Consider the following 27,013-nt stretch of genomic DNA (forward strand, 5'->3'; position numbering starts at 1 on the left):
CCAAAGTGGGGAGAGAATTGTGGACTGAAAGGCCTAGAGAGACACTTAGGCTGTTACATGTAGAAACACAGTGTGGTAGAGATGCATCATTTGATTATTGATGGATTTTGCATTTTTAATTTTATCCTTTTACTCTCATTAGGTGGATAAGTATTTGAAGGAAATTCTTCAAGATTTGGTTAAGAATCTAACCAGCAATATGTGGCGAGTTCGAGAATCCAGGTATCATTTTTGGAAATATAACTAGTCAAAACTGCATTTCTTTTCCCCTTCAAATTTCCAGGTTTTATACCTTGTGCAAAAAGAATGAGTTAAAACCACTAAAAAGCATATTTCTGGTTGGGTTAGACCATTAATAACATTTAAGCTATAGCCAGTGGTTTTCCTAAGTTGTCTTAATTTTCCTAAGTATGACTTATTGGGTTGGTCAAAGTTTGTTCAGATTTTCCCATGCCACCACACTGAAAAACCTGAATGAACTTTTTGGCCAGCCTGATTAGAATAGCAGCTCACTTGTTAACTTAGACATCAGGATGCATTTATATAGTCTCATAACTTTGTAGGGTAGCATTTATTTATATATAAATAATTTAGGTCTACTCAGCGTCTGCTATGTGCTTGGTAGTGTGCTAGGCCCTGGAAGTAGATAGCTAAGTAAAAAATGATGATGTGTCATCTGAAAGAGATTATATTATAGTTGTGGGACACAGACGTTTGATGGCTGTAAATGCCGTATGCATGTGGTATATCTCAGGCATCAAGGAGAGAGTACTCATACCTGTCTTGGAGTAAAGGGGTTAAGACTACAGGTAGAGGCAGAAACCGTATTCTTATCTGGTATGAATATTTTGTAGTAAAAGACTGAGCTTTTTTGATCATATATCTGAAACCAAATTGTTTATTTTCAGCTGCTTAGCTCTGAATGATTTATTAAGAGGAAGACCCCTAGATGACATCATTGATAAACTTCCAGAAATTTGGGAAACCCTCTTTAGAGTACAAGATGATATAAAGGTACTGTATAAATAAACCTGCATTTATTTGTAGGCTAGCATAAATTGGAATTGTTAAGATATGTATGTTACATATTTCAAAATTCAGTATCCAGACAACTTTTTAGAAGACCAGAATTTTCCAAATTTTCCTCCAAAGTTTCAGTCTTGATCTGTCTGTGAAGTGGTAAGGTTAAGTATCTTTAGGTCTAAATTTAATTACCTTTTTTTTTTTTTTTAAATAAAGGGTAGCTACTGCTTGATTTTCTTTCAGTAGAGATCTTGTGATGCTGTTGATGAAGGACAAATAATAGTTTAGAAATAATCCAATATAACTCTACTTTGATCAGTTTCATAAGTTGGATCAGTCATTCCCAAATAATGTGTCCAGTTTTTTCTGAATTTTGCCTTGGCAATCTCAGTTTTAGATTTTTCAATCTTACAATTAAAATTAGATGCTTCTTTTTTTTTTTTTTTCTGTATTCATCAGAGATTTTTTAGGTCTTTGAGAATCTTCACATACATCTTCACACAGTTGCTTTTATAATCAATTTAGTTCCTAAGCTGTTATATTTAAATATCCATATTTTTGTATGGTTAAGATAGGTTGTATCTAATTTAAAAAATAATAGTCCCTCATGGTAATATGCTCCTTGATGGGCACAGAGCCTAGTGAAAGACTGTTTTTACTTGTTAATGAAAGTGGGGTTTTTCATCAATTTGTGTAGATTTGGAGGCATTTTAAATGCATATTTGGGGGTAGATGAGATGGAAACTCTGACTTGTATGATATCAGACTTCTCTTTTTTTTTTTAGGAATCTGTACGAAAAGCAGCAGAACTAGCTCTGAAAACTCTGAGCAAGGTGAAAACTCTTAATCTTTTACTGGGGGTAAAGTGGGGCAGGATTCTATGTGACAATGAAAATAATAACAATTTTCTGTCATATAAAGTGACATTTAGTTGCATTGTAATTGACTTCATGTTACAACCTACTGTTCTTAACAATGAATGGCGAAGTGAAAGAAAGTGAAAGTCACTTAGTCATGTCCTGACTCTGCGAACCCATCGGCTGTAGTCCATGGAATTCTCCAGGCCAGAATACTGGAGTGGGGTAGCCTTTCCCTTCTTCAGGGGATCTTCCCAACCCAGGGATCGAACCCAGGTCTCCCGCATTGCAGGCGGCTTCTTTACCATCTGAGCCACAAAGGAAACCCAGTGAATGGGAAACTGGGTGGTATTACATTAGAATATGAGTATTTTTAACAAAGTTTATCTCTGGGCTCTTTAAATGGTCGGCTCTTCTGGGCCTTTATATAAGATAAGACTTTATCTTGACTCTGAAGCACACATTACATTTAGATCAAGCAACATCTATTCTCTTCATTATTGCTGTGTTTATGTGTTAACCTACCTTTCATAATTATGAGATTGGCAGCATTTTTGAAACTAGTTTCCCATTTGCGTTTTGTTTTGTGGTGTATCAGGGCCTTCTAATGTGTTCTAGCTGTACACACCTTGTTGTAAGTCACATTATTAGTATGTAGTAAAACTGGGTTTTAAACCCAGGTGTTTCTTCTTCCATATTTGTGTTCTTGACCTCTGTGCTACGCTGCCATCCAAAGTTATTGGTGATCATCATGGTAACAAAACCTTAAGCCTCTTCAGAGTGCTTTCCTAAATGGTTTCTTATTTCATCTTCAGCTGTTGCCTGTTCGACGAATTAGAAGACCAAAGCTTAGAAAGTAAAATGTGTTAGCAGGTTTTCTGTTTAGTTATTGGCAGCCCTAGGACTCAACCCCAGATCACGAGGTCTTCTTTTTCTCTCTGTGGAATGGTAGAAAGTGTAGCATCACTTACTCTTTTCTGTGGCTGTAGGAAATAGGAAGTGTTTTGTCAGATGAACGCTTTATCAGATGAGGGGTCGGGTCCACTAATTTCTGTGCTCTTTTGCCTGTGAGGTCTGTGTGAAAATGTGTGACCCCGCCAAAGGAGCAGCTGGCCAGAGAACCATTGCTGTCCTCCTGCCCTGCCTTCTGGACAAAGGGATGATGAGTCCAGTGACAGAAGTTCGAGCCCTCAGGTTTGAATCAGCCGATGAGATGAATATGCTGGATTCACTTAGTTCTTAGCCATCCAGTAGAAATTGGATTTCTTCAAAGGTTAAGATTCTGGAACATATGGAGAAGAGAGTTGAGGAGAATCCATTGGGGTGACCCAAGAGCATGTGTGAGAAGTGGCGAGTCAGAACATATCTGCAGAGACGTTCTCTTGGGAAGCTTGCTTCTGTCCAGCGTTCTGCCACTCTGCCTCAGCCTTGAGTGAAGTGTGTTCTTTTCTTGTCATTGGCCTCTGCCCCCAGCAGGCACATCTTGTTATGCCTCTGTTAAGCAAGTTCTTGGGAAGCTTGCTTGTTGATTATACTACTTAGTAACATTTTACCAATTATTACATTTAAAATAAGCTGTTTACTACCTGTGAAATAGTCAAGAAACACATATTTAGATCTATATGGCTCTTCTAAGTTAAAGTCAGTAGTGGGAGATTCTAGTTTCGTTTTTTTTTTTTTTAAACTAGAATACTATCTAGAAACTTCATTAATTCCATTTTTATTTCACTTTTTATATTAGATCAAATTAGTAGTATCAACACCATTTTGTGGTAATCAAGTAGTTGGTTTGGGAAAGTTCTTTTTAGAAGGATTCAGCTAACAAATGCAGAGGCATGATAAAATTAGGATACCACCATTTTGCTGTCCTCAGTAAGATGACCCAGGTAATGATCGTAAGTGGCTCTAAGTCCACTGGTGAAAGGCTGATGGGGAGGGGTACAGAGGATGGTTGGTTTGTGCTGACCAAACTTGAACCCTCTGATCACTCTTAAGGGCACAGAAAAAGATAGCATCCTGATGTGATGGGATAGGACATGACAGACCATCTATAAAAGATTCTTATTAACAAAAAATTTGAACTAAACTTGATTTAGCCTGCAGATCTGTATAAGCTACAGAGGAACATGTTAAGTGATACCACTGGAATATGATAAGTGAGGACAAATAAATTATAAGAAGAAAAGAGGGAGGAGGGCACTGTGAAAAAAGATTTAAGAAATGCAGTAAATTGCAATGTGTGGATGGACTCTAGATTCAATTCCATCAAACCAGCTCTTAAGCTGGTTTCTGGAACAATCAGGGAAATTTGGATATTAGATGATATGAAAAGAATTCTTAATATTTTTTAAGTGCGAAATGGTATTTTGATGATGATGAGTCCTGCTCTCTTGGTGACACATACTGAAGTTAAGTCAGGGATCATGCTTCAAAATACTGTGACGGTAGGGGTAAAAAGTGTATGTATGGTGGATGTATAAGTGAGACAGAATTGGCCAAAGGTTGCTAATTGTTGAACTGGGTGGAGAACATAATAGAATTTCATTTATGATCCTCTCTGCTTTCATACATGCGTGAAATTTTCTTTAATCAAAAGTAGAAGCAAAACCCAGAAGAACAACACAGAGCTAAGACCAGGCTCTGAACCCAAGGGACTGTGTTCTTAATGCAGGAAACTGCAGAATATCCTCATGACTAGACTTGTAGGGCTACTTCCTTTTGTTAAAAGGACTCAAGAGTTGTGTTTGTGTGTCTGTAGTATCAACACCCTGGTGAAGATCAGCAAAAGTGCAGGAGCCATGTTGAAGCCGCATGCGCCAAAACTCATCCCAGCTCTGCTGGAGTCCCTAAGCGTATTGGAGCCCCAGGTTCTCAACTATCTGAGCCTCCGGGCTACCGACCAAGAAAAGGTGAGCTGACAGCACAAGCGTATTGACAGTTACTGTGAAGGGCGAGCCCTGTTAAGGTACTGAATAGGTCCTCCAGGGTCCTTGGTCAAACTCCACGACTCAAATGATACTTCCAGCACTCTCGAAACAACTTGACTCCTATAACCACATGCGGTGTTTTTTTTTTAGTAGTGGGGTGGGCGGGGAGAGGACTCATACACTATTATGTGAAGTGAGTGAAAAATGACACTTCTAGCCAAAAAAACGTATCAGTTCATTTATTTAACAGAGTTTTTGGTATATGTTTGTTTATTTTGTAGGGGTTAAGTCTACACCCTCAGAGTCTTTCTCTATGAACCATTCTTGTCCTACAAGTCAAGAGGATTTCTAGCTAGACTTTGGCATGGTTCAAAAGTATTTTGCTTTTTAGGTATACTGTAGTTCCCTAGTCTCTTAATCAGAGTTGTGGGTTCTTTTTTTTCCTTTAAATTACAGATGAAATATATTTGCTGTGAAAAATTAAAACAACAGAGAAGTGTAGAAAGTATTCCCCCAGGAGTCCCCTCTTCTCTGGCAGCGCAGTGTCATTCCTGAGGAGTACATGCTGTCAGCAGTTTCCTGTGTCTTCTTTCAAGTTCTTTTGTAGTCATAGGCTACAAAATCAACAAACACATTAATTTTGAAATAGAATCAAACTATAAATGTTGTTGTGCAACTTGATTTGTGTTTTTAACAAAGTACCACGTGTGCATGTCCATCTGGTTCGTTCTTTTTAGTGCATGTGTAGTATTCTGTAGTGAGGTTATTTTGAACTTTTTGTGCGAGAGATTTTATATCAGAAATTATGAATGTTCTGTTTTCCTCCACATCTGTGCCAGCACTGAATATCAGTCTGGCATTCTGGCATAAGAATCTCATTCTAATTTACAGTTTCCTGTTATTAGAGTTGTCCGTTGTCTTTTCATATTGTGTTAGCCATCTGTATTTGTTTTGTGAGTTGTATTGTTTCTTCTCTATGTTTGTTCTTCACTCGTTTATATTTTGCATCTGTCTTTATTAGAGCTGTCACGCTCCTGTCGTGTGATCGTAGAAGCTTTCTCTCGGTTCAGTGTTTGCTTTTTAGTTCACCCACACTGTCCTCTTCTCATTCCCTTTTCCTCTGATACTGGTCTTTCTTCTTCAGTCATTCTTCCCTCTTTCAGCAGTAATCTTGCCCTTTTCTGTGTTCCCACCTAATAGGTGTTGAGAATGAAGAAACGTAAATTATAGCTCAAACTTCGCAGCCGTAGGCAAGTCACTTCTATATGCCTAATTTTTCTTGTTTATTATGTCTGGATAGTGTCAGCCTCTCCTGCTCCCTAGTTCTTGGACTAAAATACCATGTGAGGGTCCATTGCATAGTTAAAGGAAAACATGTATGAAAATTAAAAATCATGTCTTAGATGGAAAATTATTTAATCTGTGTATTTATTGGATGGAGAACCCGAGGCTCCGGAATGCTGGATAACTTGCTCAGAGCCATACTGGGGTGTTAAAGCTGTCGTTAATACTGAACTGTCATCTGCATTTCTAACCTGTGGTGAGATGCTGCCTCTACATATCTGTGGTTGAATGCAGGACCGAGGAAATTATTTAGACTTGTGTTTTAATTTGCTGTATCTATATATTCTTTTTAAAAATATTTGTTAATTTGGCAGTCTCACCCAGCGGGAGTCTGCGGAGGTTCTTCTTAATTGATCGAATGTCCTTGCATTTGTATTCTCAGGCTGCAATGGATAGCGCCCGACTCAGTGCTGCCAAATCCTCTCCCATGATGGAAACAATCAACATGGTCAGTGCCTCCTATAATGAGAACATTTGTTGGCTTACTTCAGAGTGTAATGTTCAAAGTCTTCAGGTTACAGTGCATTAAATGAATTAGAGATTTAAGGGATGACTCAAGCAGCTGTTGTGACTCTCGTTTTTTCTTCAGAGTTCTTTTTTCTTCTCCTGTATTGCTAAAGGAACACTTACTTTCCCCAATACTAGACTCTATCAGTCCAGATTTGTGTTATGCAGGGGAAACAATATATTAAAAGATTTCCCTGTAAATCCATATCTGTATATCTTTTGGCCTGCCTGCCTAAGGAAAGGTTCAGGTATTTGTCTCTGCCTGAGCACTGTCTTGGGGACCTAGGAAGGTGTAAGCTGGAGGAGTTCAGAGAGTAGACAGCAGAAAAGGTAGGGAGGGAGAACTGCGCACGGTTGGTAGGTTGTTCGGTTAAAGGAAGGGGATTTGCAGAAAAGAGCTGCTTGGCACCAAGTTTCAAAGTTCCAGTGTTTGTGGAGTCGCAGATTAAGAGTCTCTAAGGTCACAAAAGCCGGCTCTCCTGTGCCTGCCCTGGAGTGGTTAACGAGAACTCATGAGCTACTGGAAATTGTTGTGCTAGGCAGATCACAAGATTAGACAAGAGAAGAAGAAATTTTTCTAGCGCTAACTGGGGAGTTATTACCAAAATTTGGTCTAAAGATGTTATATTTTAGTTGGATGATGGGGGAAGAAAGCTTAAAGAAGTAGAAATAGTTAGCAAACTTCTTATAGATATATTCATCAGTAATAGAATGTAGTGGTTACACTTTCAAAAAAACAATATCACAAATTCAGCCTAAGAAGTCAACTTTAATAAGATGGCTTGGTAGGGCAGGCCTCCTGAAGAAGGTCAGTTTTAATCTGGATTGATAAAGAGAAGGTAGACCCAGAGAGATCCTTTCTTCTTGGGTGCTCATTTTTTATTTTCTCCTTTATAAATTAGTGCTTTTTATTATTTTTTGTTTATAATGTTGAACTACTGATAAATGACTTTCTTGTGTATAGTATAATGGTGGTTTTAACACTGAAATTAGAGCAAAATCAAACCAGTAGTTTTTCAACTTCATGTCAAAACCAGTTGGGTGCGTAGTTGACATGGGCAGTTTTCTGGGGGGGAGGAGTGTGGCTGGTTCCCCAACCAGGGATCAAACCTGCTCCCTCTGCAGTGGATGCTCAAAGTCCTCACCACTGGACCACCAGGGAAGTCCCAGGCAGTTTTTTTTTTTTTTTTTTCCTGTGGCAGTTTTTAATTGAAGATGTGGTACTGACTTACTTAATTATTTCCTTAAGTTAACTTTATATTTATTCTCTTCCCAAAGTGCCTGCAATATCTTGATGTGTCAGTGCTGGGTGAGCTAGTTCCTAGATTATGTGAACTGATCAGAAGTGGTGTAGGTCTTGGAACCAAGGTAAGCAAGTGTATTTTTTACCAGAGAAATTTGCATCTTCATTAGTTTAGGCCACAAACATAGAATAGACGTCATGTGTGAAATACATTTTATTTCTTAAAACCCAATACTATTTTACATTAACTATTTTGTTTCTGTGACTGCATTAGTAACTTAAAACATGTAGCTCATTCAGGATATAAAACGTGTGACTTACTCAGTAAATATTGTCTCCTCCGTCTGTGGGACTTCTCCAGGCAAGAATACTGGAGTGGATTGCCTTCTGGTCTCTGTGTGCGTGTGTCTTACACACTGCCCTCTTTAATGGCCACATGATACTTATTCTCTTGTGTGGCTGGAACATCATTTATTTTAACCCATCAGGGAACATCTGATTGGTTTTCAGTTCTTTTGATTCTCCACAAAGCACTGTGATGAATGTCCTTGGACACATCTGAAGCTACTTCCTTTGGTTAAATTCCTAGAACTGGAAATTTTAAAACAAGAATGGACAGGACGGCAGGTTGCCCTCCCAAAAGACTGTATGAGTCTCCTTCTCACTTGCAATGTATGCGCGCCGTGTACATTTGTGCAGCAAAGGTTCCTGCTGGAAGTCTTGAAGAAAATCTTCATGTTAGTAATTTAAAACAAGAGTTTTTCTAGATGGTCTCTTGGAGGGGCTGTTAGGCTTTGCGTATTTCTTTAAATCTTTGACTCCTAAAACAAAGCTTGATAGAACACTGTGACCATCAGATTTAGACCTTTGCCTTTGTAACCCTGTAGGGAGGCTGTGCCAGTGTCATTGTGTCATTAACTACTCAGTGTCCCCAGGACCTAACACCTTACTCAGGTGAGTTTGTCTAAACCGTGTGGGGCGATGTTTTGGTATGGCCATGTCTTGTGTGACAAGGTTTTGAAAGGAAAAATAATGGTCATTGAACCATGCTTGAGATACTGTGTACTTCGTCCCTCAAGCTCCCCTGCCCCTACCTTTATCTCTCTTTGCAAGAGGTACAAGATGATCAAGTTTAGCAAGTTTTCACTGGTTTAGATTTTATTTCTTGCTGGTATAAGGAGGTGAAAGTATCTTCTCTTCTGGAGGATTTGTAATTTTATATCAACATTTTTATCTTCTTGGATTGGTTTCTAGGTGGGGCTGATGAACTTTTATATAAGTACCTTGCTCTCATTTTTGCAGCTTTCCCCCCGGTATTCTAGACACAGATTATTATTTTTTTACTTATGTATTTCTTGGACACACTGTGCCATATGCAGGATCTTGGTTCCCCCTGGTGCCCCCTGCATTGAAGCACAGATTCTTAACCACTGGACTGCCAGGGAAGTCCTGATGCAGTTTAATTTTTAACTTTACACCAAGCAAAGAGGAGCAAATGGATAGTACAAATGTAACGTGCAAGGGCTCTAGACTACCATGGAATAAATCAGATACTAACTACAGGTTTAAGTTTGTTTGGGTCCTGGGAACAGAGCAGAGCATTCGGTCAACCAGGTGTCAAGATTTTCCTCCTTTGTTTGCACTAGGTAAACTCATGAGTGCTTTGCTTACTGGCCTGACTGACCGGAACAGTGTAATTCAGAAATCCTGTGCATTTGCCATGGGCCATTTAGTTCGGGTGAGTTGAATTTCTTACTTAGTTAAGTAAGTATAGTGGCATAATTACAGAGAAATGACTGGGATCGTTTCTCTTCCAGACCTCACGGGATAGCAGCACTGAGAAACTCCTGCAGAAGCTCAATGGCTGGTATATGGAGAAAGAAGGTACCTTTCTTTTCCTGTTTCAGTTACTGTTAATGTAGATGTCAACAGCCTGATGAAACAGGACAACTCAGGTCTTAACCTTTCTGATTTTATGTGCTTTGCAAGGAACATTGCTGATTGATCTTATTGGCTTGTTTTGTTGTGGTACAAGTCCCGCAGTGGCCAGTTACTCTTAAAGACAGTGCGTGTCATGAAGGTCGTGGGCTTTTCTGCTTCTCTTTAGAACCCGTCTACAAGACGTCGTGTGCTCTGACTCTTCATGCTATTGGACGATACAGCCCCGATGTCCTGAAGAACCATGCCAAAGAAGTTCTGCCTTTGGCATTCCTAGGCATGCATGAAATTGCTGATGAGGAGAAAGCAGAAAAAGAAGAATGTAACTTATGGACTGAAGTGTGGCAGGAGAATGTCCCTGGTTAGTAAACAGTGCCTATGAATTTAACCTGTTCCTTAAGAACCACAGTTGAAATTTATTTTTCTCTTTTTAAAAAAAAACTTTTACTGGAGTATAGTTGAAATGAAATATTGTGTTAATTTCTGCTGTACAGTGAAGTGAGTCAGTTATACCTATACCCCCTCTATTTTATATTTTTTCCCCGTATAGGTCGTTACAGAGCGTTGAGTAGAGTTCTCTGAGCGATACAGAGGGTTCTCAGTAGTCGTCTGCTTATATATAGTAGTATATATACGTCAGTCCCAGTCTCCCAATTACCCCTCCTGCTGTATTCCTCCGGTAACCATAAGTTTGTTGGAATCCCACTGTTGGAATTTCTAGCGCACTTTTTGTTCACAAACTTCTGGAGTTACTTTTCCCGGGACCTTAGCAGTGTGTGTCCCGTTGGGTTCTCAGCCTGTCCAAATTGCTGAGTTCTCAGGCTGGCGCTCAGAGCTCTTTTCTTTCCTCTCTCATTGCTGCCCGTGTGAGAGAACAGAAACCGCCCTCACACAGCAGAACTTTGCTTATTTCAGTTGAGAGTGAACAGTGATTTTTCTGTTGCTCTGAGTGATATTTTGGAACAGTGCTTCTCCACTCTGCTTTTCACCTGGACACACGTTCACGGGTGACGGCCCCCCTGTGGGTGTGTCCACGTCCGTAAAGCCCCGCTGCCGTGAAGACTGCTCACACCCCTGCGCCCTTTCAGAGAGTGATGTGGTGCAGTGTCACTGTTGAGAGTCACTGCTTTAAACTGATGTTCACTGACTTTTATTCTAGACCTGGGGGAAACAGATCCATTAGTTTTGGGGGTTGTTTTGGTCACTTAAAAGTTGCTTTAATTTTGCTTTTCATAACCTAGGTTCCTTTGGTGGCATTCGGTTATACCTGCAGGAGTTGATTACCATTACCCAGAAGGCTTTACAGTCTCAGTCCTGGAAAATGAAAGCGCAGGGTGCAATTGCCATGGCGTCAATTGCAAAGCAAACCAGCTCCCTGGTACCGCCGTATCTGGGAATGATACTGACCGCATTACTACAAGGCCTAACTGGAAGAACATGGGCAGGAAAGGTAAAGGAACCATTCATGCCCAGTTAATCTTAAGTTATCCTTAAAGGATTATGACTTCATCCTTCACTTTTCATTTTCTATAAAAATTAAAATGTGGTTTTGTGGGACAAAAGATGGATTGTTTTTGTGAACCAGACAGATTTCCTAGGCAGTGGGAAGCCTTGGGCAAACTTTGATTAAATGTGATATTTCATCATAGTATAACCCATGTGTCCTTGAATAGTGCACAGTAATGCTGGGGGTTGATTTTTATTTATCCTGTTCAACTTTCCAAGACAAGTTTTAAACCAATCTTTTTGTCCCTGTTGACCTCACAAGCAGACCATCAGGATTGGGCATATGTGAAATTGAGTGACCAGGCCAGTGTGTCTAAACCCCTGAGTTCAGGATGCACGTCTCTGGGGCCTGTGAATTGGTCATTTTTTACAGACAGTTGATGGTAGGTTACGCCCAATGACTGTGTAGTGGGGAGCGTGAGACTGTGGCATCATATATAGTCTGCTTGACGTGGTAGACGCCCTGGCAGCCTGTGCAGAGCTGTAGATGAAGTGGGGGCCTCGGAGGCAGAGCAGTTCTGATTCCATTGTTGATGCTTCTGCCTCAATGCCCTTGGGCAAGTCGGTTCTCCAGGCTTCATGCAGTGGAGATGAGGACAGTTATCCTGCTTCCATGGTCTGAAGCAAAACTCTGTGGATGTGCTCGTTAAATGGCAAAGTGTGTTAAAGATGTGGTGACTGGTTCATTTTTGTTGCTATACTTTTTAGATACTTCTGAGGTAGTTGTAGTCATGTGCAGGGAATATAAATGACACATGGGTGCCTATCTTTTCCTCTTCCAACCCTTCAGGAAGAACTTTTGAAAGCCATTGCCTGTGTGGTGACAGCATGCAGGTGAGTGTTCTTCAGTGAATCAGAGGCCCTTTCTTAAACTGAGCCGGAAAGCCGCAGCCTTTATTAATCGTTTGATGCTTTCGTGTGGGTCTTACAGTGCAGAGCTGGAGAAGCCTGTGCCCGGTCAGCCCAGCACAAATGAAATCCTCCAGGCTGTTCTGAAGGAGTGTGGCAAAGAGAACCCCAAGTACAAGATCGTAGCAATCAGTTGTGCAGGGGATGTCTTGCAGGCCACCAAAGAAGATAGGTTCCAGGAGTTTGCCGACATTGTCATACCTCTCATCAAGAAGGTAATGACTGCCATCTTCTTTCCGGTCTTGTTTATACTTTAAAAAAATTTTAAAAAGAAGGAAAAAATTTTCCTGTGTCCTCTTTGCACATTTTGTTAGGATTTATGTAGCTGCAAATCGCAGAAGATCCCAAAACATCATGGCTTCAAGCAAGATAGACGTTTGTCTCTCACATACTAGTTTTGGGAGTCTGGCTCTTTACAGCTCCCAGCTCTGCTATCCCTGGGGAGTGGCCACTGTCTTCACAGTCCACTGTGTGTCTGTGTTCCAAGCAGGTGATGGCAGAGGAGATGGAGAAAAAATGAAAGGTCAAACTAGGCACTCAGATCTCTCTTTTAAGGGGAGGTCCTGGAAACTGCGGCAGGGCCTTTTCACTTCTCCCATTCGTCAGTGCTTAGCCAGATGGCCACCTGGCTGCAAAGGAGGCTGTGAACAGCAGTCTTCATTTTAGGTATCTATTTCCCCTCCATGGGAGAATGGTGGATTTTTTTTTTTTTTTCTTTTTAAACAAAGCAGAGGGCTTCTCTGGAAGTCCAGTGGTTAAGACTCTGCACTTCCAATGCAGGGAGTGCGGGTTTGATCCCTGATCAGGGAACTGAGATCCCACATGCCATGTGGCATGGCCAAAAAGAAAAAGAAAACAAAGCAGAAAGATGAATTTACTGCAGGGATTTCATCCTGAGAGCCAGGAGACTAGGGCTGCGGGACCAGTGAGTTCCTGAGTCTGGTGTTGGCGTGGACGAACAGTCTCTCTTAGGGTGGTGATGAGCTCTGCCCTGAAGTCTGTGCAGGAGCCAGCCCAGGCCTCCCGGGGTGAAGACAGGGGGCTCACCGTGCTGCTGTTGGCTGCCTTTGCTACAAATCGGGGGACTTTGATCAAAAATGGACTTTGATTTCTTTTGGATAATGAAGTTCTTGTTTTTAAAGGTTGGACACTGATTCAGAGAAAGAAGGGTATGGCTAACCAAATTTTTTTTTTTTTTTTGGTGAAACACTAAATATTTTTAAATAACATTTTTATTTGGTTTCTTGCATTGATGCTATTTTGCAGTTGTAAAAAAAATTGTTTAAATAATTTCTGTTACATACATAATGGTAGTGTATGGATTTGGGAGACCTATATTTTAAATGGATTATTTCACCAGCCAGCTGGGCAAGTCATTTCCCAGCTTATTTCCTAATCTTAAAAAGATGGAGTTTGGATTTAGATCATTACCGAGTTCTTTCTCCTTTAATTCCATGATTGTAATGCCACCCTTTCTGTGTTGTGCTCAAAATACGATATATGCGATAGGTTTTTTCACCTTTGCCCACAGGTTCCTTTACAGGATCGCCCAAGTTTATTGGAGATATGTAGTCTTCCTGTTTGAAATTCGTTTAATGAATAGGACGACCCATGGTAGAGAATTTAGCATTTAATTCCTGCTTAACATCTCATACTCCGCTACCCTGAATATTTTAATAGTATACTTGTAACCTCAAAGAAAAAAAAATTTTTTAATCTGCTTGCTTTTTCTTTGCCATGTCCTAGAACTCACCTGAAAGCATTGGAGTCCGGACAACCAAAAATGAAGATGAGAATGAGAAGGAAAAGGAGCTCCAGCTGGAATCTCTGCTGGGAGCCTTTGAGAGCCTGGGCAAAGCCTGGCCCCGAAGTGCAGAGACCCAGCGTAAGTAACAGGACCTGCATTTCGAGAAGTGCTGCTGTAGTCAGGAGTTACTTCACGAGAGCAGAGGCATTCTGTGTGATGATTTATAGCTGCAGTTTCCTGTAGATGAATAGAGAGCATTATCCAATATAAGTCTTACTCCTGTGCTGGCAGATAATCTCATTGACTGTTGTATTAGTTTGGCATGGGTGCTATAACATAGTCCTGCAGACTGGGTGGCTTCTTTTCTCAAAGTCTGGAGACTAGACGTCTGAGATCAAGGTGTCAATGGTGTTGAGGTTTCTTTTGGGCTCTTTCTCCTTGGCTTGTAAATGGCCATCCATGTCTCCATGTCCTAATGTTCTTATATCTTGTATACCAGTCATCTTGGATTAGGGCCCTAATAGTCTCTTTGAAAACCATCTCCCAGCACAGTCACATTCTGAAATACTTGGGGTTATTAGGACTTCAGCATGTGAATTTGTGGGAAATGGCAAGCCACTCCAGTATTCTGGCCTGGAGAATCCCATAGACAGAGGAGCCTGTCAGACATGACTTAGTGACTAAACAACCATAACAACTGTGACACATTTTATGTAGATAATTTGACTATAAAAAGAATTCTGTTGGTCTTGTTTATGGCACTGTATTTTGAGAGATCCATGGAACTTATTAGTGGGGTCTCTGTGTCTCAAAATTAATGGAATTGTTGCTCAACCTTCAATAAGCAAATGAAACCTGTCTGCCTGAGAAACTCATAACTTTCTGAGAGATTTGCAGAATTGAGCATTATCTTTCCAAGTGAAAGTGAAAGTTTCTCAGTCATGTCTGACTCTTTGTGACCCCGTGGACTATACAGACCATGGAATTCTCCAGGCCAGAATACTGGAGTGGGTAGCCTTTCCCTTCTCCAGGGGATCTTCCCAACCCAGGGATCGAACCCAGGTCTCCTGCATTGCAGGCGGATTCTTCACTAGCTGAGCCACGAGGGAAACCCAAGAATACTGGAGTGGGTAGCCTAACCCTTCTCCAGTGGATCTTCCTGACCCAGGAATCGAACCGGGGTCTCCTGCATTGCAGGTGGATTCTTTACCAGCTGAGCTACCAGGGAAGCCCAAGGTTTAAATAAACAGTAAACCTTTACTTGCGGGTCAGGTTGTAGTTAGTGGGAATTTGCCTTGTGTTGGTCCTTGCAGTGCATCCTACATCTGACTATTCCTGAATCTTATGAAAAGCATCGTTGACTTTCTGTGATTCAGTTCGGTTCAGTCGCTCAGTTCTGACTCTTTGCGGCCCCATAGACTGCAGCACACCAGGCTTCCCTGTCTTATCACCAACTCCAAGGGACTCTCAAGAGTCTTCTCCAACACCACAGTCCAAAAGCATCAATTCTTCTGCGCTTAGCTTTCTTTCTAGTCCAACTCTCACATCCATACATGACCACTGGAAAAACCATAGCTTTGACTAGACGGACCTTTGTCGGCAAAGTAATGTCTGTTTTTTAATATTTTGGATGTGTCTAAAATCACACTTAAGAGTGTCACTGAGACTTGCCATCCTTTGTGTGAACTTCAAAAAGTATATTTGCTATGTATAGGATGGGTTTTCCCAGAGATACAGATTTGTAAGAGGTATTATTTCTTGGTGTTATGTTTAGACTGCAGTGGAAGCCCACTTATTTGATTTCATTAGGACTATTAACTTTTGCTTGATAGGTAGAAAAAATTCAAATAGGGAGTTATATAAAAAGATGATACACATACACGGCAGTCTTAGTTTAAGGAACAGAGATGTACATTCATGTACCAGTTACAGGGGAAGGGCAAAGGCCTTTGAGAATTTGTTCCACACAGGCTTCTCATATACATCTTACTCATAATATAGCTTCTTCACTTTCTGGTTTTATTTCCTTTTTTTTTGGTTTTATTTATTTATAGTGGAGAAAGAAATCAGTTTCTTAGGAAGTGGTTCAAATGCAGAATCTAGATTCTTAACCCCTATTCATCTTTACATTTGTGAACCTTACTAAATTCTGAAGCATTTAAAAAATAACTACTTTGTTGAGTTTTATGCTCCTGTTTCATCACTTAGCAAAATATTAATTACATAATTATAATAAGAGTGCAGTTGGCATAACAAGTTTGGGATAAAGCACCATTGACTCTAGTTAAGTCTGCAACATGCAGAAGCTTGTGAGTGTCAGCAGGGAGCCCCCGGCCTCCAGAGTCCCGCTTTCTTTGGCTGGCATTCAGGGTATTTTACAGGGGAAACCAGTGGGGTTGACTCTCTGTCAGTTCTATTGAGAAGGATATTGCCTTGACAGTAAATAATTATCACTTTTGAACAGTTACATAGGATTTGAGGGTAGGGGGGCATATTTCTGATCAGGGAAGTTTGTGGGAATTGAACAGAGTCACGCTGAAGTGTTTTTGAAATTTCGTGGCTTTAATTAGAGGCCTTTATTTTTTTTACTTTTTCCTCTCTCCCTCTCTCTTCCGCTCACCCCCCAATCTGGCTCGCTCTGTCTGTCCCTCCCTCTCTCTGTTCTTTGTTTTTCTCACTTGCTCCGTCTCTTGCTTCTTCATACTCTCTGTCCTGCTCTGTGCCAATCTGTCTGTTTTCCCAGGTTGTTATCGTCAGGAACTGTGCAAGCTGATGTGTGAACGGCTGAAACTCAGCACGTGGAAAGTGCAGCTGGGAGTCCTACAGGCAATGAATGCCTTTTTTCAGGGGTAATTCGCTTCGCTTCATAGTTCAGTCATTTATTTTACTTTCCGCTCCCCCTTAGCATTTTAAGTATAATCAGTGGAATTCTTTTAAATTTCAAAACTAAAAGCTAAAGTGACATCATAAAGTAATACATACAGATAGGAATTATTTGTGCCAGAAAGGTTTTAATGTTTCTGAAATAACTAGTATTTGGATCTTGCTTTCTGATTGTACAGATTAATGCTTTTAGAAGAAGAACATGCAGATCCTGAGGCTCTGGCTGAAATTCTCCTTGAAACTTGTAAATCAATCACATATTCTTTAGGTGAGTAGTAAACTGATATGGTAAAGGGTCTTCCTGCCGTGCAGGTGACCCCTGTTCGATTCCTGGGTCAGGAAGATCCCCTGGAGAAGGGATAGGCTACCCACTCCAGTATTCTTGGGCTTCCCTTGTGCCTCAGCAGGTAAAGAATCCGCCTGCAATGCAGGAGACCTGGGTTTGATCCCTGGGTTGGGAAGATCCCCTGGAGAAGGGAAAGGCTACCCACACCAGTATTCTTGGCCCGGAGAATTTCATGGACTGTATAGTCCATGGGGTCCCAAAGAGTTGGACATGACTGAGCGGCTTTCGCTTTCACTTTCAAACTGACATGGATAAGGGGGTTTTCATTTTAAAGCTCAAGGAGTTAAAGTTCAAATATTTCCTACCTTGTGCTGGGAACTAAATTCATGGAACCAACTACTGAACTCTCCTATTTAATAGACTCAATACGTGCCCCCAAACTGGAATGTATTAACCTGAAACTAATTAGGATTTCAACACCTAGATTAGAAAAACCTTTGTGATTTTTTAAAACCTTGTATTTGGAAATAATTTCAAACTTAAGAGAAAAGTACAGTAATACTGCATATGATACTTGTATACGCTTTACCCAAAGTTACCTGTTAAAATTTTGTGCCAGTTACTTTGGTTTGCCTTCTGTACACATATAATACTTTTCCCTGAACATTTGAAAGTATATTGCTTACATCCTGCCCCTTTTCTCCTAAGTTCTTCCGTGTGCCTGCTTTTACATAATCATAGTATAGTTACCAACTTTAGATGGTGTAATAATGCAGCATTTTTAACTATTCATATTCTAGGTTTTCAGTTGACTCAGTAATGTTTTTTATATAATTTTTTCCTCCTCTCCTTAAGGAATCTGGTTCAGAGTCATTTAGTGAATTTATTGATAGTTGTCATATCTTTTTAGTCTCCTTGGCCTTTTTCCATCTTATATGACATTGACAATTTTGAACAGAGGCCGTGGCTTCCCCCGCTTTAAAACTAGAATGTTTCTCATTTGCCACTTGTCTGGTGTTTCCTTGTGATCAGATCCGGGTTATGAATTCGCAGTTGTGCTTCTCTGTAAGTGATGTCGTGTTCTCTCCCATCAAGAGGCACACAGTGTCCATCTGCCCTCATTGGCGAGGTTAATTGTGATGACCCGGCCAAGGTATTACTCAGTTAATCTGCTGTATGGTTGCTGTTTTTTCCCATTCTGTCTGGTAAGCAGCCTGCAGGAGAACATATTTTAAGACCATTTGAGTAACCTGCTCCTCCTCAGAACTGTATCTTCTAAGCAGTCTGGGAAAAGACACTTTAAGACCATGTACATGTACTGCTGGTTTTCAAAATAGCTCCTCTAGATTCAGCATGTATTGATAGGTTTTCCTGAGCCAGCTTTTATCTTATTAAGAGACTTTTCCAACTCTAGCACATCTTCTACATTTACCCTTTGACAGCAGGTATCCTCTCATAAGCCAGGTCCCTCTCCTGAACTCTCTTAATCTATTATCCACATTGTTTCATGCATTCCTTTATTTCCCTACTGGCTTAATAATTACTTTCCTGAATTACTTTGTTTTTCAAATTGTCCCAGATTTGGCTAGTGGAAGCCCCTTTGAGCTGACCCCTGGTCTGGTTGTAAGCTCACCACCGTTTTTTAAGCACTTGTGTACTTCTTAGCATAACAACCTGTTATAACCTCATTTTGTTCTTTCTTTGACTCAGGTCTGGTTATGTGTTAGTTTTTTCTCTAGACAGTTTTACTGTGAGCTAGATGCTTCGTGTAGAGTAGACACCAAGGAAGCCTATTTCAGTGGTGATCCTTGGAGGTAGCCACATGGTTTTGGATAAAGAACTGGCAGCTAAGAAACTAGTCTTCCTGGGGTCAGGTCCCAGCCAGGTGTCCCTGAGTTAGCTCTTTACCCCTGGGTTGTGTCATGTTCTTTGCTAAAATGAAGAGTCGTGAAAACCTTAAGAATTTTCTTAGGTATCCTGTGAAGTCAATGTGTTTGAGATAGTGTGTTTTGATTTCCAACTTCTAAAATGGGTCCTTTAAATATTGCCATTTATTGTGGAGATAAGTATATTTGACTGATGGCTTTTTTTTTTTTTGAAGTAAGGAATATGGACTTGTAGCACATTTCTAGTATTTGATGATAATTGTCAAAGGGACACTTAAGAACAGGTATATCTTTTCTTGAATTTATAATTTCTGAATGTCTTTTTTTTTTTGGTAACATTAACTTAATCTTAAAAGTACTGTTTGTAAGGCATATAAAACAAATGATGTGAACTATTATGATTTCCTTCTTAGAAAATAAGACCTACTCATCTGTGAGAACAGAAGCTTTATCTGTGATAGAATTGCTGCTTAAAAAACTTGAAGGTGAGTTCTTGATTCTTCTGATTGGAGGACCAGAAAGCCAAGGAGACTTTATGGCAGATGTTTTAGGAATTTTTTTTATTTTCTGTTTTTCTTTTGAATGAAGCATATACTCCAAAATGTAAATTAATATATTCATACATGAAAGTTGAATATACATAGCTAAAACCTTCAAACTTTATGAAGTGTTAAATTCGGTACACTTCTATTTTATATACTTTTAATGCACTATGAACTATGATTATCTCAATAAAGTTTTAGTTTCCAACACAAAAACCCTCAAATAGCCAAAGCAATCTTGAGAAAGAAGAATGGAACTGGAGGAATCAACCTGCCTGACTTTAGACTATACTACAAAGATACAGTCATCAAGACAGTATGGTACTGGCACAAAAACAGAAATATAGATCAATGGAACAAACTAGAAAGCCAAGAGATAAATCCACATACCTATGGATACCTTATCTTTGATAAAGGGGGCAAAAATATACAGTAGAAGTGGTGCTGGGAAAACTGGTCAACCACCTGTAAAAGAGTGAAACTGGAACACTTTCTTACACCATACACAAAAATAAACTCAAAATGGATTAAAGATGTAAATGTAAGACCAGAAACTATAGAACTCCTAGAGGAAAATACAGGCAGAACACTCTCTGACATAAATCACAGCAACATCCTCTATGACCCACCTCCCAGAGTAATGGAAATAAAAGCAAAAATAAACAAATGGGACCTAATTAAACCTAAAAGCTTTTGCACAACGAAGGAAACTATAAGCAAGGTGAAAAGGCAGCCTTTGGAATGGGAGAAAATAATAGCAAATGAAATAACTGACAAAGAATTAATCTCCAAAATATGCAAGCAGCTCATGCAGCTTAATACCAGAAAGATAAACGACCCAATCAAAAAATGGGCCAGAGAACTAAACAGACATCTCTCCTAAGAAGACATAGAAATGGCTAAAAAACACATGAAAAGATGCTCAACATCACTCATTATCAGAGAAGTGCAAATCAAAACCACAATGAGGAACCATCTCATACCAGTCAGAATGACTGCTATCCAAAAGTCTACAAACAATAAATGCTGGAGAGGGTGTGGAGAAAAGGGAACCCTCTTACACTGTTGGTGGGAATGTAAACTAGTACAGCCGCTATGGAGAACAGTGTGGAGATTCCTTAAGAAACTGGAAATAGAACTGCCATATGACCCAGCAATCCTGCTGCTGGGCATACACACTGAGGAAACCAGAATTGAAAGACACACGTGTATCCCAGTGTTCATTGCAGCACTGTTTACAATAGCCAGGACATGGAAGCAACCTAGATGTCCATCGATAGACAAATGGATAAGAAAGTCATGGTACATATACACAATGGAATATCACTCAGCTATAAAAAAGAAAAAAAAAGAACACATTTGAGTCAGTTCTAATGAGGTGGATGAAACTGGAGTGAAGTAAGTCAGAAAGAAAAACACCAGTACAGTATATTAATGCATATATATGGAATTTAGAAAGATGGTAATGATGACCCTATATGCAAGACAGCAAAAGAGACACAGATGTAAAGAACAGACTTTTGGACTCTGAGAGAAGGCAAGGGTGGGATGATTTGAGAGAATAGCATTGAACCATGTATATTACCACATGTGAAATAGATGACCAGTCCAAGTTCAATGCATGAAGCGGGGCACTCAAAGCTGGTACCCTGGGAGAACTCAGAAGGATGGGGTGGAGAGGGAGGTGGGAGGGGTTTTAGGATGTGGGGACACATGTACACTCCACCCGTGGCTGTTTCATGTCAGTGTATGGCAAAAACCACCACAGTATTGTAAAGTAATTAGCCTCCTCCTGAATATTCATTGGAAGGACTGATGCTAAAGTTGAAACTCCAATACTTTGGCCACCTGATGTGAAGAACTGACTCATTTGAAAAGACCCTGATGCTGGGAAAGATGAAGGCGGGAGGAGAAGGGGATGACAGAGGATGAGATGGTCGGATGGCATCACCGACTCAATGGACATGAGTTTGAGTAAACTCCAGGAGTTGGTGATAGACAGGGAAGCCTGGCCTGCTGCAGTCCATGGGGTCGCAGAGTTGGACACGACTGAGCTGCTGAACTGAACTGAACTAAAATTAATTAATTTAAAAAAAAAAGTTTAGTTTCCATACTGAATCTTTAGTTAATCTTGGTTAATTACAGCATGCGGCTGACAGTGGCAGGGCAGAGCTCACTGCACACGTGTCAATAAACAGAATGACTCCCTGAAAAGTGAAGTTAGGAAAACATTTAACAGTTAACTTGCTGAGTCATCAAGTTTGATTGCAGTTTTCTTAGTTGATTTTTTTTTTCTATTTTCCTTTTTAAAAACTGTCTTATACAGACGCAGTTTTATCTAATGGTTTGTTCTATCACTGGTAACAGAAGACGGGTAGCATTTCTCCAGTAGTGTATCTGCTACTGACTTCAAAAGGAGGCCTCTTTTCTTTTTTTTTTTTTTCTGTTTCCTGTTTTTTATTACTTTAGCCGTACGAATAAAGAATGAGGAAGATGGAACAGTTTTCTGTAGAGCCTTATGTACTTGCTGTTTCTCATTCTGGCTCTGTCCTTGCCTAGCAATTAAAGCACCTCTCAAGGCTCCCTAAAATAGGCTGTTTAGATTCAGTAGCATTGCACACCTCATAATCCCATTTTCCTTGTTGAAACGAAAGCTAGGAACTTAGATATATCCCTGGCTTTTCACGTTTGCCACATATGTATGAATACATTCTAGATGAGGAAAAGGAGGCTAAACAGTGAAATATCTTGCTTGAAACTCCAACACCAGAACGTATCAGAACCTCATAAACAAGATTTAGGATCTGACATACTTTCTGAATTGCTAAAACTTTGAGCATGCATGTAGTTCTCCTATGCTTCTCTTAAAGGTGTAATAAAGTATCATCTGTTCAGACTGTCTCTACAGTTTTCAGATGTATTGAGGATTTTTTTTTTACTGAGCTTATCTTACGAAGATATATTCAGCTCAGTCCCTGCAGTGGCTTTTTGTCACGTGTGCCCTGTCTCCTGTGTGGCTTCAGCGTCCCTTCATTCTCTTTGTCCCAGCAGCTCTGGAGGCAGAGGATGAAACCCGCTGATAGGCCCGCAGGTTATTGTCAATAATTAGATTCTGAGACAGCTATTAAACCTGTGATCATTATATGCAGAACAGTTCTTGCATTTACTTCAGGGATAGGATGTGTGGCATAAAAGCAGAAAGAATAGTTTTGGGTTTTCTGCTTGCTTCTTCTATAAGGATTCTTTTGTGTTTCTTCTTTCCGTTCAGAATCGAAACAGTGGGAAAGTTTGACACCTGAGTGCAGAGTGGTCCTGATTGAGTCTTTAGGAACCATGGAGACAGACAGCAGACCTGAGCTGCAGGAGAAAGCATCGTTACTGAAGAAAACACTTGAAAATCTGGAATAAATTAGAAGGGGAAGAAACAAAACAAGTGCCATGTTCATTGGGGTTTGAAACGGTGGTATTCTTTGAAAAACCAAGTGGGGAAAGTAAAGATTAATCTGTAGCATGCATCATTCCTTGGCTGAAATAAAAAAAAAAAAATGCCTTAAATTTTGTTCCTTATTAGCTTTATTTTACTCAATGTTTTAAAAGTATCTGGACTGGATAAGCTAAATGGAAGCTTGGATGATATTTGAGAGGTGGTTGTAGGTGAAACTGACAGAAATAGCTGTTGAAAGAATTAGAGCTGTCATTAAAGGAATAGACCAAGTTACAAAGGAACCTGCGTAAAAATCTTAGAACTGTATCCAGATTTTAAAAAGTCCTTTCCGGAAGAGGGTCTGTAAATCACTTAGTTTAACCCCCTTCTGTAACCTGAAGAAATAGGCTATGAGATGATGTAGTTTCCTTTCGGTGGCCTGTGCCGAGGCTGGAACCTGCATGTTTGATGGCCTACCCAGGACACTTTTTCTTTTACACCCTGCTGCCAATCAATGCTGATCTTCACCTACCTGAGAAATTCCAAGATGAGAAGGTACAGCAGTCCCGGCACCAGATCCGAACTGACCCATTATGTAAGCACTCTTGGATTCTTGAAGTTCAGAAGCTGAACATCTGTCTTATCATTTATTTAAATGGTTGGCTTTTAGAATGGTTATCTACCAACCTTACAGATGGAGAGGGAGGGGAAATTCAGTTTCTATGTGATAATTCTAATCGTCCTCCTTTTACAAGCAGATGAGGGTAGATTAGGACAAGATTGTTCATTCTGTCTGTGGTGTGTATTTTGCAAAACTCCAACCAACAATGATATCGTAAGTGCTTTGGTTTAGATAATTTATAATCTCAAAAGTAAAGGCAAATTAAAATTTTCTACCCACTTTTATGCTAACAGTATGACTGTGGGACAGAAAGAGAAGCATTTTAATTAGCCATCTGGGAATAACATGATATCATTCAAAGTAAGTAATTGCAGCTAGGGATTCTTTATTTCCTTGTACTGCTCATGCTCCTGCCCAGGGATGTCAGATAAGGGGGAAGGAAAGTTTAAATAAGTGTTTATCAGGGTGAATGGAGAACCCTCTAGCTCACCTTGGATTCCAAGCACAAAATTGACTTTCATTCAATTCTGACCCCTTACTGACGTTAACAGCAGGATGGAAACTCCATGTTGTTATTTTTGGTGTCCTCTGTTATCCAGAGTGGAGCTTCCCAGGTGGTGCTTATGATAAAGAATCCATCTGCCAATGCAGGAGATGCTAGAGACACAGGTTCGATCCCTGGCCTGGGAAGATCCCCTGGAGTAGGAAATGAATTTTCTTGACTGTGACCCATGGTCAAAGTAACTTTTTACATCATGACCCAGAACTCTGTGTGTTTGTGTGTGTGTGAGAGAGAGACAGAGAGAGAGGATGAATAGAAAATCTTTAACTTAAATAAAATGTTTTGTGAAATGGTACACTGTAAGTGTGATCTGCTTTGATCTCTCCCTACCAGCTCCCCACCACCATTCTGAATGCCCTTCAGACCCACTAAATTCATTTTCTGACTCATAAGTGGGTTGTTATTTATAGTTTGAAAAACACTGCTCTAGATAGTACCTAAGCCTAACTGTATATGCTATGTTCTGGGGTTGCTTCTGATTGGAAAAGGAGTTTACAAATGAAAATTTAAGTGTTTATTACCAAAATATCCTCTTAGCTGATACTAGCTAAATATAATTGTGATACTAAATATAATTGTGAGTTTTAGCATCATGAATTTTAAGTAAACTATCATGGATTTCCGCTTGAGAGTGGTGTTTGTTTGGGGAAGAAAAAAATCAACCCCATTTTTTAGAAAGCTTATGTCCTCATGGGACTTGGTGTTTTTCAGATCAGTATTTCCCCTTCCACTAAGTGCCCTCTGACTAATTTTCAGTACCTGGGATACTCTTCCTAGGCAAGAATGCGGTGTAGATCAGGTATTATGAGAAAGTAAAAGTGTAAGGGCAAGAATTGTGCTCTTGGCTCGTATCAAGTTTAAAACCTCATCAGATTTTATGCTTTTTAAACTTTTTGTTACTCAATAATGGGAATTTCCCATGGTGCTGAGAGAGGTGCTAAGATACTTGAACCTTAGTGCTTAGTGCTATTGAATTAATTTGTTTTAGTTTTCTAAGCACATTTCTAAGTTTTACACTTACTGCCTTCATCTTGACCAGCCAAGTCATTTGCACAGCTAGTAACATTATTCGTGGTCTCCCGATGCAGCTTGTGTTGGTGTGCATATGCACACACAGACTTATTTAAAAGAGTTAATAACTGAAAGTTTGTCATTGTGGAATGGTGATACTGGTGAACAAATGGCAAAAGGACCTGTGAACATCTGTATCTTTGGCCTTCACTTTCCAAAGCTATCTGAAACAGATCTTTATTATTTTTTCCCTAGGAATATTCAGTGTTTCTCATCACATAAGCAACTGATTTAGAGGGCCTACTGAATTCCTTATTCCTGGAATACATATCATCACAAATTTAATTGATAATGTGAAAAGAAGGTACCTGAAATTTGGCAATTGGAAATCAAAACAAAGTATAAAACTCTTTTTGGTGATAAAGAGCAGCCATTTCTTTAATGTTTGTGTCCAATTTACAATTGCCAGTGTGTCTGCCTGTAATACAGTGTACCTGCACAATAAAAGCCGATTGCCACCAAATCCCCATTGCTTTACCCTCCCACCTTTTACTTGTGTATTCACTGATGAGAAAAGCAAAGAAAAAAGATGTGACTGTTGGTCTGTGCTCTAGTAGCAACTGCACTGTGTGAACACTGTCTGCCCGTTGGGGGAAGTTCCTATCTGCTGCTGCCACAATATATTCATGCTGCTTGTGAAGTACAGGGAGTTGTTTTGACACTGGCACCCGTTGTAATGTACAAACTGTTGTTAATGGATGTATATGTAACAGATTTTTGTATTTTATATGCAAAGTCTTCATAGAATCCTCTGCAATATGTACTGAGCTAGCAAAGCATGTGATAGTCTTGAAAGGAAAATCTTTTCCAATGCCCAAGGAGGTATTCAGTGGTAAATAAAAGCTGCATGATCAGTTCTTTGAAGTGGTCCATTAATTTTTACTGGTTCTCTTGGAAAAGAGTTCAACTTCCAAGACACTGCTTAATTATTCTTTAAAGACCAAAAAAGGTCCTGCTGCCTGCCATATTCTGAGCTACTTCTAACCAAGCAGAAATTGTTGGCTTAGGTGTCTGGGAATTTCAAGGCAAAATAGAAACAGGCAAGACACCTGAATAATTGCTGTCAAATACCTGGAGAAATGCAATCATTGAAAGATTGGATTTTTTTGATAAAAGTAATCCCTGACTATATACATAAAATATCAGAGATCTGGTTTCATCCTATATTGTAAACGGACACCAAAGTTTTAGGCTGTGGAAGATAGGCTTGAAGGTGAGAGATAACTTGCTCTTTCTCTCATAGCAGATAACAAGCCTTAGATGCTCCCTTTTCGTTATGCTTTTCTTTCTTTTTCCCGTCAAGGTAGTTCCAGATGAATTGATTAGAATAACAACTGGGTTTTTTTTTTTTTTTTAAGTGGACCGTTCACAACTAGAGATATGAAAATCACTAAAGGAAAAATCTCATTGTTAAAGGCAAATATACAGCAAAGGTAGTAAAGCAACCCTTTGTAAAGCTAGTAGGAAGGTTAAAAGAAGTAGTAACATCTAAATCCACAATAAGTAGTTAAGGGATACACAAAGCAAAATGTAAAATATGTAAATAGTAAATGTGGAATGGGTAAAAATGCAGTTGTTAAAATGCATTCAAACTTAAGGGATCTGCAGTTTAATCATATATTTGTATAGAGTGCTATATATAAACATAATAACCACAAACCAAAAAGTATATAATAGACACCCATACAGAAAAAAGAAATTCAAACAGTACTAAAGATAGTCATCAAATCACAAGG

The 27,013-nt window shown here is 39.7% G+C and overlaps 1 protein-coding gene across 4 annotated transcripts in view; it reads left to right on the forward strand.

Annotated features, from left to right (window-relative positions):
* ECPAS (Ecm29 proteasome adaptor and scaffold) overlaps positions 1–26,134 on the forward strand; it is a 111,642-nt gene extending 85,508 nt beyond the window's left edge. For all 4 annotated transcript variants that reach the window (XM_043927184.1, XM_043927182.1, XM_043927180.1 and 1 more), the window contains 19 exons: positions 143–222; positions 909–1,014; positions 1,809–1,856; positions 2,953–3,074; positions 4,639–4,789; positions 6,534–6,599; positions 7,937–8,026; positions 8,789–8,855; positions 9,548–9,639; positions 9,719–9,785; positions 10,009–10,200; positions 11,081–11,289; positions 12,136–12,179; positions 12,277–12,469; positions 14,001–14,139; positions 16,745–16,850; positions 17,064–17,152; positions 19,470–19,541; positions 22,867–26,134. In XM_043927184.1, the coding sequence (XP_043783119.1) occupies positions 143–222; positions 909–1,014; positions 1,809–1,856; positions 2,953–3,074; positions 4,639–4,789; positions 6,534–6,599; positions 7,937–8,026; positions 8,789–8,855; positions 9,548–9,639; positions 9,719–9,785; positions 10,009–10,200; positions 11,081–11,289; positions 12,136–12,179; positions 12,277–12,469; positions 14,001–14,139; positions 16,745–16,850; positions 17,064–17,152; positions 19,470–19,541; positions 22,867–23,006 (2,073 nt within the window). In that variant the 3' untranslated portion in view covers positions 23,007–26,134. The remainder of the gene's footprint in view (positions 1–142; positions 223–908; positions 1,015–1,808; positions 1,857–2,952; positions 3,075–4,638; positions 4,790–6,533; positions 6,600–7,936; positions 8,027–8,788; positions 8,856–9,547; positions 9,640–9,718; positions 9,786–10,008; positions 10,201–11,080; positions 11,290–12,135; positions 12,180–12,276; positions 12,470–14,000; positions 14,140–16,744; positions 16,851–17,063; positions 17,153–19,469; positions 19,542–22,866) is intronic.
* The last annotated feature ends 879 nt before the right edge of the window (positions 26,135–27,013 follow it).

The sequence above is a fragment of the Cervus elaphus genome, chromosome 16 (genome assembly GCF_910594005.1).
Source record: "Cervus elaphus chromosome 16, mCerEla1.1, whole genome shotgun sequence".
NCBI classification, from domain to species: Eukaryota; Metazoa; Chordata; class Mammalia; order Artiodactyla; family Cervidae; genus Cervus; species Cervus elaphus.